The 12,510-nt window shown below is 35.9% G+C and overlaps 1 protein-coding gene across 1 annotated transcript in view; it reads left to right on the top strand.

Annotated features, from left to right (window-relative positions):
* Positions 1 to 12,510, top strand: part of LOC150109852 (A disintegrin and metalloproteinase with thrombospondin motifs 9-like) — a 605,150-nt gene that overhangs the window by 309,905 nt on the left and 282,735 nt on the right. The window contains exon 21 of the mRNA XM_090396355.1: positions 8,930 to 9,223. Within this exon, the coding sequence (XP_090252481.1) occupies positions 8,930 to 9,223 (294 nt within the window). The remainder of the gene's footprint in view (positions 1 to 8,929; positions 9,224 to 12,510) is intronic.

Below are 12,510 nucleotides of genomic sequence, written 5' to 3' on the forward strand. Positions count from 1 at the left end.
CGTGTTAATGTCATTTTTCTTCTAATTGTTTATCAGAACCTTTCAGCTCCTCTCATAATAGTTGCTGATGTGCCATAAAAATCTAAACAGTAACAACAAAAATAAACAAGCAAGATCCATAATGGAAAAAAACTTACTTTTTATAGTTAAACCTAACATAAAACCTAATATAAAACTTTGTTTTTATAATTAAACTTAAGGTGCTAAGGAGTCTGAACCATAAGTTCAGAATACTACTAAGTCAAAACAGCAACAGATGGTCAGAGCAGATGTTTGTATTGGGAAAAATGGAAATAGTAATCAAACCATGAAAAGATCTATAGAAATCTTGGAGAAGGCAAAGGATGTAAGACTGAGATTGGCTAAATGAGATCAATCTGTAGAAAAAGAAATGAATAAGATTATGGTTGTAGTTCTCACGAGGAGAGCTAACATGTACAGTATTATCTTTGAATAAAAGGCTGGTTAACAAAAGGTCCAGAATGTTGGGAGAATGATGAAATTATCTGATGTTCTTAGAGCATCAGATAATTTCAATAATTTCAAAGGTCAATGAACATTTTGTTAGATCATTAGTGACAGCAAATAATTTCACTTCCTTCCAGCTTGATCTGTGAAGTCACAAACCAGTTTTTGACTTAAGAACTTTAAAATTTCCAGGGACAGTGATCTTACTATCTGGATAATGTCTTGATGAAACATGGAGGCTGAAGGATTTTAAGATATGTCTTTCTTGTGGTTATTTCAAGTGCTTTAATATAATTTTTCTTCTAGTTGTTTATCAGATCTTTTCAGCTCCCCTCATAATAGTTGCTGATGTGCCATAAAAATCTAAACAGTAACAATAAAAATAAAAAAGCAGGATGCATAATGAAAAAAAACTTGCTTTTTGCCAACAAAGGTTGGTCGATTGATAGAGCCTCTGCTACTAATGGCTCATGAAAAAAGTTAAGCAAGTTTGAGTGCAGTTAGTAGTTGGAAGGGTTTCAATCATTCGATGATGCTGTTAGCATCCTCTCCCTCGATGAGTTTTTGGACTCCCTGGAGGTGCCACATAATAATAATAATAATAATTAACTGTGGAAAATTAACTTTCAGAACTCACCATGATAATCAGATTTAGGAAAGTAACATAGTGAGTTATTAAATAATAAAATAACATGTAAAAACCACAGTGAAATCTTTAATTAGTAAAAAGACAGATATTTCGTACTAAAACTAATAGTACATCTTCAGTGTCTGTAACAGTAATAGGAATGGAATACAGGCAAACGTTCGGTGGATCACCTATTAAAATACAATTGTTACCGTGTGCTAGGAAATAATAGAAATAACAAATTTAATCTATTAAGATAAATGGTTTTTTACATAAGATAAAAGTCTCCCAGATCTTTGAGAGAGACATACAGTCATTTCTATTTAAATTCGGTCGGTGTAAGATAGTTTCACAACTTTCTTTGAATAAGCATTCGTATTTGAATCTGCATCTATGGAGGAGAACTGCTTTATTCCACTGGACACTATGAGTAGAGTCAATACTGTGCTGTGCCAGACCAGACTTCATAAGTATGTTATAATCAATATACTATTGATGTTCTTTTATTCTTTTTTCCAAAGAACGGCCAGTTTGTCCAAAATAAGAGACATCACATTTGCAAGGTATTTGGTAAATAAACACCAGCCAAAGATAGAGGAGACAGTTTTTCCTTTGTAGAAGGTAATAAAGAAGAAATTTTGTTGATGGGAATATATGTTGGAATCAGTTGATACTTTTTCAGAATTCTACCTATAGGTTCTGAGATTCCTGGAATGTATGGAATGGGAACTCTGCAGACGGTTGAAGAATCTGTAGGTGTTGGAACATAAGGTCAAGTATCTGTTGGATTTGATTGGAGTTGTAATCATTTTGATTCCATTAACTTTTTAATGATTGAAAGTTCTTGTTGTAAGATTATTGGGGAAGAGCAAACTTTATGTGCTCTATGAATTAGAGATTTAAGAATGCCAAATTTTTGAGACATGTGGTGCGCAGACTTTTTTGTGAATGTATCTGCCAGTAAAAGTGGGTTTACGAAAGACGCTTGTAGATAAGGTATCAGAAGATGTTCTAGTAAGGAGAATGTCCAAAAATGGTAAAGTACCAGAGTTTTCTTTTTCCATAGTGAATTGGATGCATGGGTGAAGGTTATTTATCCGTTGTAGAAAAGTGGAAAGTTAATCTTCAGTGTGTGGCCAAACAGCAAAAACATCATCGATGTAGCGGTACCAAATATCACAAGGATATTCGAATATGTCATCCACTCAGGTTATTTCAGTTGGAAAAACAAAATCTACAAACAAATTGAAGGTTCTGCCATGGGTAGCCGTCTGTCTCCACCTCTGGCAAACTACTATTTAAAACAATTTGAAGATATTATGTTCTCATCCATTCATCCTCAACCATCTCTTTGGTACTGTTACGTCGATGATGTTTTTGCTGTTTGGCCATACACTGAAGATGAACTTTCCACTTTTCTACAATGGATAAATAACCTTCACCCATGTATCCAATTCACTATGGAAAAAGAAAACACTGGTACTTTACCATTTTTGGACATCCTCCTTACTAGAACGTCTTCCTGTACCTTATCTACAAGCATCTTTTGAAAACTCACTTTTACTGGCAGATACATTCACAAAAAGTCTGTATACCACAGTACACAGACTCTAATTCATAGAGCACATAAAGTTTGCTCTTCCCCAATAATCTTACAACAAGAACTTTCCATTATTAAAAAGTTAATGGAATCAAATGATTACAACTCCAATCAAATCCAACAGATACTTGACTCTTATGTTCCAACACCTACAGATTCTTCAACCGTCTGCAGAGTTCCCATTCCATACATTCCAGGAATCTCAGAACCTATAGGTAGAATTCTGAAAAAGTATCAACTGATTCCAACATATATTCCCATCAACAAAATTTCTTCTTTATTACTTTCTACAAAGGAAAAACTGTCTCCTCTATCTTTGGCTGGTGTTTATTTACCAAATACCTTGCGAATGTGATGTCTCTTATTTTGGACAAACTGGCCGTTCTTTGGAAAAAAGAATAAAAGAACATCAATAGTATATTGATTATAACATACCTATGAAGTCTGGTCTGGCACAGCACAGTATTGACTCTACTCATAGTGTCCAGTGGAATAAAGCAGTTCTCCTCCATAGATGCAGATTCAAATACGAATGCTTATTCAAAGAAAGTTGTGAAACTATCTTACACCGACCGAATTTAAATAGAAATGACTGTATGTCTCTCTCAAAGATCTGGGAGACTTTTATCTTATGTGAAAAACCATTTATCTTAATAGATTAAATTTGTTATTTCTATTATTTCCTAGCACATGGTAACAATTGTATTTTAATAGGTGATCCACCGAACGTTTGCCTGTATTCCATTCCTATTACTGTTACAGACACTGAAGATGTACTATTATTTTTAGTACGAAATATCTGTCTTTTTACTAATTAAAGATTTCACTGTGGTTTTTACGTGTTACTTTATTATTTAATTACTATGCCACAGGTTCCACTAAAAATAATCAGAATCATAGTGAGAAGAAGTAGAAGACGAAGAGTGAGTCATGGAAATCTTCAGCCAGAGAAGTTCACATAGAGGAAATTCGGTGTTGGATAGGGAATATGCTGACAAATGCACATGTTACACACCTCTCTTATCTTTTTACAGAAGGAATCACATAGAAGGTAGTTTAATAGTTGAATTAAACAGTGTTTGCAGAGAATGTCAATTGATGTTCAGGAATAATGGATCAGGTTTTGATACATGTAAGCTGTGGTATTATTATTATTGTTATTAAGAGACCTCCAGGGAGTCAGGAACTCATTGATAATAAATCAGTTTCATTCTTCTCATGCAATTTCATAGCTACCCAATCAATGTTTGGATAATTAAAGTTCCCTATTATCATTACTCTTTTCACACCCATCATATTTATTTTTTGATGCATTTCTTTGTCACTAGCAACTTATCCACCAGGTCTGCAACCTGGTGGGTAAGTTGTTTAAATAGCACTCCATGCTTTTTAAACACCAAAATGGCCACATGAAAAATTGTTACTAGTATTGCAGTCATAGGTCTCAACTCTAACTGGATTTAAGACATTTGATATCATTAGCAGCACATCTCCTCCTCTCCTTCCTAAAAATACTGTACTCTTTGCATGAGATTCCAGTCTCACTAATGCCCACAACATGTGGTCGCAATATATTAACCAAGGCAACAACCTCTGCTTCTTTGTTTCTGATACTCCTAGCATTCGTCTGCAGACATAATAAATTACCTGCATGCCTCTTTTTATTATTATTATTATTATTTGACACCTCCAGGGAGTCCAAAGACTCATCGAGGGAGAGTGTGCCAACAGCATCGAACGATTGGTTCCAACTACTAAACCTTGTCTGTCGTCTGCAAGAATGACACAGACATCATTGCACATGTTTGATAGATCCAAACTGGACGAACACAGAATTATTCTCTCTTCATAATCATTTCCATAATAATAACCATTCCCATCATTAACACATTTAGTTTCTCTGACTCTCTGTGTTAGGTCTTATATCAATTAATAATTTTCCAAGACTCCTGATTCCAAACACATTCAAATGTTCAAAACACATTCAAATTCCTCCCACGACGCGTCTCTTGACTCCATGGAGGCCTGAATAATAATAATAATGTAGGGCATCCCTCTTATACAAATCCAATCCTACCTCAAAATCACTCAACATCTAAAAACTTGCATCCATTCATTCTATATACAGCCTCCTCATTGAATCATTTCCCATCATAGCCAGTGGTGAGCTATGGAAATTTTAACAAAGGGCTCTCATCGTCAAGCAAAAAAAAAAAAAAAAACGGCCTAACTTAGCCGTTATAATACTTATATTGTGACTTTGTAGAGCTTCTGACAGATATGATAATTCCTGTAGGATATCAATCATGAATGCTAGATCTTTTAAAAATTCCAATTTGAGAAGTCGGTTTAAAAAGTCCTTATATTTATCGTTTGATGCAAAATGTTTACATAAAGCTCAGTAATTTCTCCACAAAGCAAGAGCGGTTGGTAAACTGCAAACTGCCCATCGTAGTCCAAACACACGGCCAATCTTTAAAATTTCGATACCAAGGTCATTTGCAATCATATTTAATTCTCTTTGATTTTTTGGTGATTGATGATGAAAAGCATATAATTTATTCATAAATATTTCAAAATGATTTATTTCTTTAATGTTTTTTATCGAATTGTCTAATGCTAAGTGTAAACGATGAGTGCAATGCCAAATCACAACGTTGGGAAATTTTTGGAGAAGTTTGATTGCAGCACCTGATTTGTTTCCTAACATTACACTAGCTCCATCAGAACAAAATGCAATGAAATGATTTTGTATATAGTTATCAGAAAATCCATATGAATTTAAACAAGCAATTATAGTGTCATGTATACATTCCACGGTGTTATTTTCTAGTTCTACAAGATAATAAACAAGAAGAACAAGGGGATCACAAATTTGAGAAAAATTTAACAAAGGGCTCGCGCGAGCCACTTATAGCTCACCACTGATCATAGCCCTTCCTCTTCATTCATTTTTATCATATTGACGTAATATACTTATTATTTTCACTTTCTCGTGCCTCACTCTTGTCTCTTCCAACAACCCTTTCACATCCTCTCTCATATATGGAGTGGTGAGAGCGAGAACGGTCAATGAGTTCAAGGAGTGGTATTATAGATTTTGTGTTTCTTGGGGGGGGAACTTTCCCTCGATGCATCGTGATAGACTTTATGTTTCTTAGGAAGGACCTCCCACGATGAGTCTTTTGACTCCATGGAGGCCTGAATAATAATAATAAATAATAATAATAATAATAATAATAATAACAATATTAAACGTATCACTAGTTAAGTTGTTAGCACCTACAACAATTACAATCTCATTTACTTTTCTTTTCTGTTTTTGAATTCCTTTCATTATTTTTTAAATTTTTGCACCAGAAAAACTTGACGTTATAACCCATTCATCAATTGCATGTTTTATGATAGTCACTATACTAAATAATAGCCTTTTTTTAATAATCAACTTTACTTACCAGATTTTTGTTATTATGCACTTATTACATGTTTATGTATTGTTACTACATATGCCTCAATAATGTGTTTATGTAGATATGGATTTTTTTTTTTTTTTGTGGGAACATTATGTGTGGAGATTTTTTGCGATGTTCATAGCATGTATAAAAATAAGTGCGAGGAGACCTCCATATTGCCTTTAAGGAATTCAAAGAATCAACTAGGACTTCTGAGCTAAAGTCCAATCTTTCCTTTGTGTGGTATGTCCCATTAATAGGTATCTGCTAGGTATTGAATGAATGGGCTCACAATTTGGCACTTAGCTGACTAAATTGTATTCTCTATCGGATTAAACCACATATGCATATGATGGTACAACATGATGAGGCCTTGGTTAAGCTGGTTAAACAAGCCTCTCCCCCCCCTTTCCTGCAGTTTTCATCAGGGAACAGAATGAACAGTGAAAAGTCAGCTGCTGGAACAAACTCCACCTCAATATTTAGAAGAAGAGCAAATCCAATGTCAGAAGAACAGAAGATAGAACCCATCAATATAAGGAGTATTAATGGAAAGGAAATTATACTTTAAGAAGAATCGGAAAAGTACCATGTGGAAATAATTGGCATTAATAGGCAGCAATAAGGATCAAGGAAAGGAAGGAGACTAATGATAACATTCAATACCAAATATGAAGATAAACTTGATTTGAAGGCAATTTCAAGTAGAGCTATGTAAAAAATTTCAAAATAGAGAAATGGATGATGAAACTTATTTGTGCCTATTGTCCTTCAGATGGTTTAGAGGAATATTTTGTAGAGAAGGCAGCTGACACAAAGAAAATGAGAAAAAGTGGCCATCAAGTCAAGTGGTTCATCATATGAGGTCCACAGTTTATCATGCCATGCCTTAAACATATTCACTGTCTCTGCATTCACAACCCTCAGGCAATGCATTCCAATCACTCTATAATAATCTGTATGGCAAGTCAGGATTGGCAGACCATGCTATGGATACTTCTTCACATAGGATCAGATGGAGAAAAACTTCATTACAGATCTGAGAGGCTATTCTTAGAATCAGCACCAGCTATGAAACACTCTCCTAACCTCAACAAGTATGGGTGCATTAATTTACCAAAGATCTGAGAGAATATAATTTTTAAGACTGAATAGCCAGACTTCTTTGAATTAACTTTGTAGTTATCTGACCCACAGAGGGTGCCACATATGGACATTAGGTGTCAGTTATAATTTAAATTAAATTGTTACTACAATTACTTGGTTTAGTGCTGTGTGCTTTTCACAGTTATCATTGTGCTCTGGTGATGCTGGGTAGAAAACCAATGAAATATTAGTGAGTTTAATAAATATATTTTTTCCTCTTACTTATAGGAAATTTAATTCTGCCATTATGGTTAGTTTGATATCACCTCCTCTGACATAATTGAATTGTTCAGATTCACCATGCATGCAGGTTATTTCCCATAGAAAGGAAAAATATTCAAACAGCTAGAGGGAGCTGCTACGATTCCCCTCCCCCAGCAAAATTCTATATTGAGCATTTTGAAAAACCAAGCTCTCAACACAGCCGCACAAAAACCAATAGTTTGGCTGCACTATGCTGATGATGTGTTTGCTGTTTGGCTTCATGGTATAATTAGATACATAAATTAAAGATGCCAAGAAATTATATTCTTAGTTTCATTCTTTATCCAACCAATTCTTCTCCTTCACTTTCCCTCCCACTTCCAGAAAGAGTTCAGTCTAATCTTCTACAAGCTCTTCCATTACCAGTGAAAGAGGAGTCACCTTTAAGACCAAAAGAAAGCTTTCTGGAAGGAATATGGAAAGTTGGAGTCTGGGCAGAGGTAAGTTGCTCACCCCCAGGAATGTAAGCAAACAAAGTTGTTTGCTTACGCTTGGATAAAGTAACTTCATGACTGAGCAACTCGTATATAGAGGCTAATGACTTCACATTACTTGCCTTAGTGTCCCATAATGCAAAGCACATATCCTTACAGACAAGTATAATGCTATGCATTATGGGAATGGGTCACTATCCAGACTGGTTTCGACCTTTACTGAGATATGTTCAGGGATGCCTCTCCACAAACTCATGCGATCCCTCAGATCACCCAACAATGAGTGACCCAAAGGATCATTTAACTAAGTGATAGTTCCACTCAGTGACAGGCTCACCCCACCACCAAGAAGAAGAAGAATCCTCAGCAGTGGCAGGCACAACCACTGAGCAGAGCCACTCATATCTCAGGGAAAGCCACCACTCGAGCACAAAAGCACATAGCGGGAAACAAATTCAGAAGTGATAACAAGGTTGAAGTAATGCAGAAGTCATATTTTCATATACAAGTAGCCAAGAGGTGTCACATCTTATTACTAAAATACTCTGGATTAGAAATAGATATTGAAAGTTTTTTCATTTGGTTATACTATAAATTAAAGATTCCAAGAAATTATATTCTTGGTTTCATCCTTTATTCAAGTGTAAGTACAGGGTTTGCATGTGAAGTAACTTCATGACCAGGCTACTTGTGACACCTTTTGAGTACTTGTATATGGAAATATGACTTCTGCATTGCTTCCACTTTGGTATCATTTCTGTGATACCAAGGTTGAAGTAATGCAGTATCATAGATACTGCATTACTGAAGTATTTGTGATAATGTGATCTCACATTTATAATAGTTATATATTGAAAGTTACTTTCAAAACTAATTACAAATGAATCAACTTTCTTTTAAAAGGTTATTTATTTGAGTATGTCTCAATTCTTTTCAGTGTTCAGTAACTTGTGGTAAAGGCTACAGGAAAAGGTCACTGTATTGTATGTCTGATGATGGAATCATTGTCAATGTAAGCTTATGTGATCCTGCTCATAAGCCAGAAGATTCAGTCGAATGTATCCTCTCTCCTTGCCTTACCAATTCTTCTCCTTCACTTCCCCTCCCACTTCCAGAAAGAGTTCAGTCTAATCTTCTACAAGCTCTTCCATTACCAGTGAAAGAGGAGTCACCTTTAAGACCAAAAGAAAGCTTTCTGGAAGGAATATGGAAAGTTGGAGTCTGGGCAGAGGTAAGTTGCTCACCCCCCAGGAATAATTTGATAAAATTTGTACTTATCCTGTGCTTTCTGCTTAGTTAGTGCTATATTTGTTACAATCTTGCTTGTCAAACAGTCTTTTGTTGCATAAATTCTCAGACGGTTCATATATTGCTAGAGCTTTTACAGTATTTCTGCATCATTGTCCTGCATATATGGATATTGCCATAGATTTTGTTACTTTGGTGTAGCTCTTATGATATTGATTTAATTTAATTCAGTTGCATGATCCTTCAGCTGTATTCTATCATCACAGTTGTTTATTTATGTGATTACACTAACCAAGGGAAAATATCATTTATTTCCAGGTAAAATATGATAAATTGTGATCTGTAGACAAAACTCTACAGACAAAAATTTATCATATTTTACCTTGAACACATTCAGCTGTGATGTACTCACCACCACTCTGGCAAGGTATTCCACTTATTTAACCATCCTGCATCCAAACCACATTTCACTTCCTCAGGTAGCTATTCTAATCTGTTATTCTGTGAAATATTTTCACTTTATCTGTTGTTATTATATGGTCTCCTCTAGGATGTTCAGGGAGAGAGATACAACAAAGTCTCATCGAGAGAATCCATACATTGTTTAAATACCTATCCTACATCTTCTTCAACACATTCACTGAGGATGCATTTACACCTCCCAAGTAGCCTCTTCCATGCTCTCTCTCTCTCTCTATCTATCAAGCAATATAAGAGATCTCATCCACATCGCAAACAGCCAACATGAAAACCTAGCACTCATCAGCCTTAATCCTCTCATCTACAAGGCTGCATATGCCACTCAGTTTTCAATGGGATCTGCCATTTAACTCGAAGTGTGCCAAATCAGATTCCGACATACAGTGGAGACTATGGCATAACATCTTGCCAACTTCTTCTAAGCTCTACAAATTTCAGCTAAGAGAAACTGATCTGTGTCTATTCTGTGACATTTCAGGTACCTTGGAACACACATATATAACCTGTCCCGCAAACAAAGTGATAATCACCTATGCCCTGAATACTGCCTCTAACACCTGTAACTATACACACAGCCAAGAAGACTACTGGAATTTAGTCCACACAGAAGAAAACAGACACAGAATATGCAATTTCCTCTTCATCTGCACTAAGGCCGTCATCTGCAGCTTCTACCTAAAACAGACAAGAAATAACCAGCACCCATCCATCACTGAAACTGCACAAACCCTCATGTATATCCTCCATCGGAAACTAAAAAGCAGGCTTTTATTGGAACTTGAATACTTTAAAGAAACAAGAACTGTCGCGAAATTCATAGAGGAGTGGAATCCAACTGGTACCCTCTTCTGGATTGACGACGACAATGTGCTTCATCTGAAAGATAACTCAGAAACTGAACTGTAAATTTTGAATTAATTTATTGCATTCTTTATTGTATACCCGAAAGGAAAATGTTTCTTTCTCTGTAATATATATATATATATATATACACATATATATACTTATATACTTATAATATGTAAATAGTCCTTGTTACCTATCGTCTAATTTATATTTTAACAAGTTAAATAAAAAAAAAAAAAAATCTATGAAGCAAAGTTCACCGGAGTTATATACATGGAAAACAGGTCAGTCAATTCAAAATCTTACACTAATGTTGTATATAATGGAAATATCCTATTGTCTCCGAAAACACTGATCTCACACACGAATGCCACATCAGCCAGCAGTAAACCGATTAACGCAAAAATAACTACCATTGTTACCAACATCATTTACCGAGAAAATGGAATTGTTATTTTCACCACCAAAGAAAGCATCCCATTAGAAGATTATCTGACAGTGATCGCCAAAACTGTACCCGCAAAAAATATTACTGACACTTCCCGCGTAGCTGGAACTGTGCAGGTATATTTTAGCCATATCTCATGGGCACAAACGTTACTGCAAAAAGGCGTCGATATTGGCGATTATCACTTCGAAGCAGCTCCAATAGCAATGGCCCTGACAAAATTAACAGTATCAAATGTTCCCCCTGAAATTCCTCATCAACTCATCAGATCCATGTTATCAAGATATGGTTCTTTCACAGGAAAAATGCACATATTGTCAGCAGCCACAAAGAAACCCGAATTTGCCCATGTCAAAAGCTTTTGAAGACAGGCATTAATGCACTTTCCAAACAACGACGCACTACACGACCTCGCAAAATTAATCAACACGGACATAAATGGAATGACCTACACTTTCTACTTATCTTCCTCATCACAGTGCTTCTTCTATCAGAAAGATGGTCACATTAGGAAACAATGTCCCTATATTACCAACAGTTCATCAACAAACATCCCAGCCCAGAATAGCAAACCAGTTGAACAGAATAACATCGTACATGAAGAAACTGAAAGCATAGGAAAAAGTAAACCAAAAATTCTCTCTCCATCAACAAACTTCAGAGGAAAGAAAATCCCGAACTGGAAAAGACAGTGCTCATGTCGCTCTTGAACGCCTGCCAAGTAATGAGATCCAAGGCTCTGATAACAAAGTCTCACTGCACGAAAACATGGATCCTCCCAACAGAGATGACAAGGATGAACTAATTAAAAGCAATCCCCAGACTCAGCAACCAGAATCACCAACCCAGCCTTCCACTAATTCAAAACCTCACCCTATAGAAGAAACTACTCAAAATGGCCTTTCATCACCTGCAGCCAGCCAAGGTCAAACAGAGTTTCCAGATGATGAGGAAACTGTATTTCCACATGATGACCTAGAAGAAGAGGAAGCTGAGGGCGAACTTCCCCACACTGAGGGTCCCCTAACCATGAAGCAGCTGTCATCCTTCATTCAGAAAGTGCGAGGCTCTGCTCACAAACAACTATAGCCCTTAAATACACCACAAGAATCCCGGAACTAATATCTCAATTTCAGGACCTACACTCGAAACTGAAATGTAAAAAGAGCAGAGCAGAGGTTAACAGGAGTAAGCGAATCTACTACCTAATTAATGGGCTACAAACACAGTACGAGGACCAATATTAGATTAAACTTACAATCAAACTTTCATAAATCATAATGTCTATAAGCCTTTTCTCTCTCAATGCAAGAGGATGTGCCTCTGCTCTATGCAACAGAATAGTCTTTGACCAGGTACAAAAATATCATATAGACCTAATACTTCTGCAAGAAACAAACATCAACTCCTCATCCAATTTATCCAGAAGATGGGCAGAGTGGCCTTATGACTTACAGCACTCTGCAACCCAACAACATCATGGAGCAAGAGTTAGC

The sequence above is a fragment of the Typopeltis vanoorti genome, chromosome 1, assembly GCF_054136105.1.
Source record: "Typopeltis vanoorti isolate ZY-2024b chromosome 1, IOZ_Tvanoo_1.0, whole genome shotgun sequence".
In the NCBI taxonomy this organism is placed as follows: Eukaryota; Metazoa; Arthropoda; class Arachnida; order Uropygi; family Thelyphonidae; genus Typopeltis; species Typopeltis vanoorti.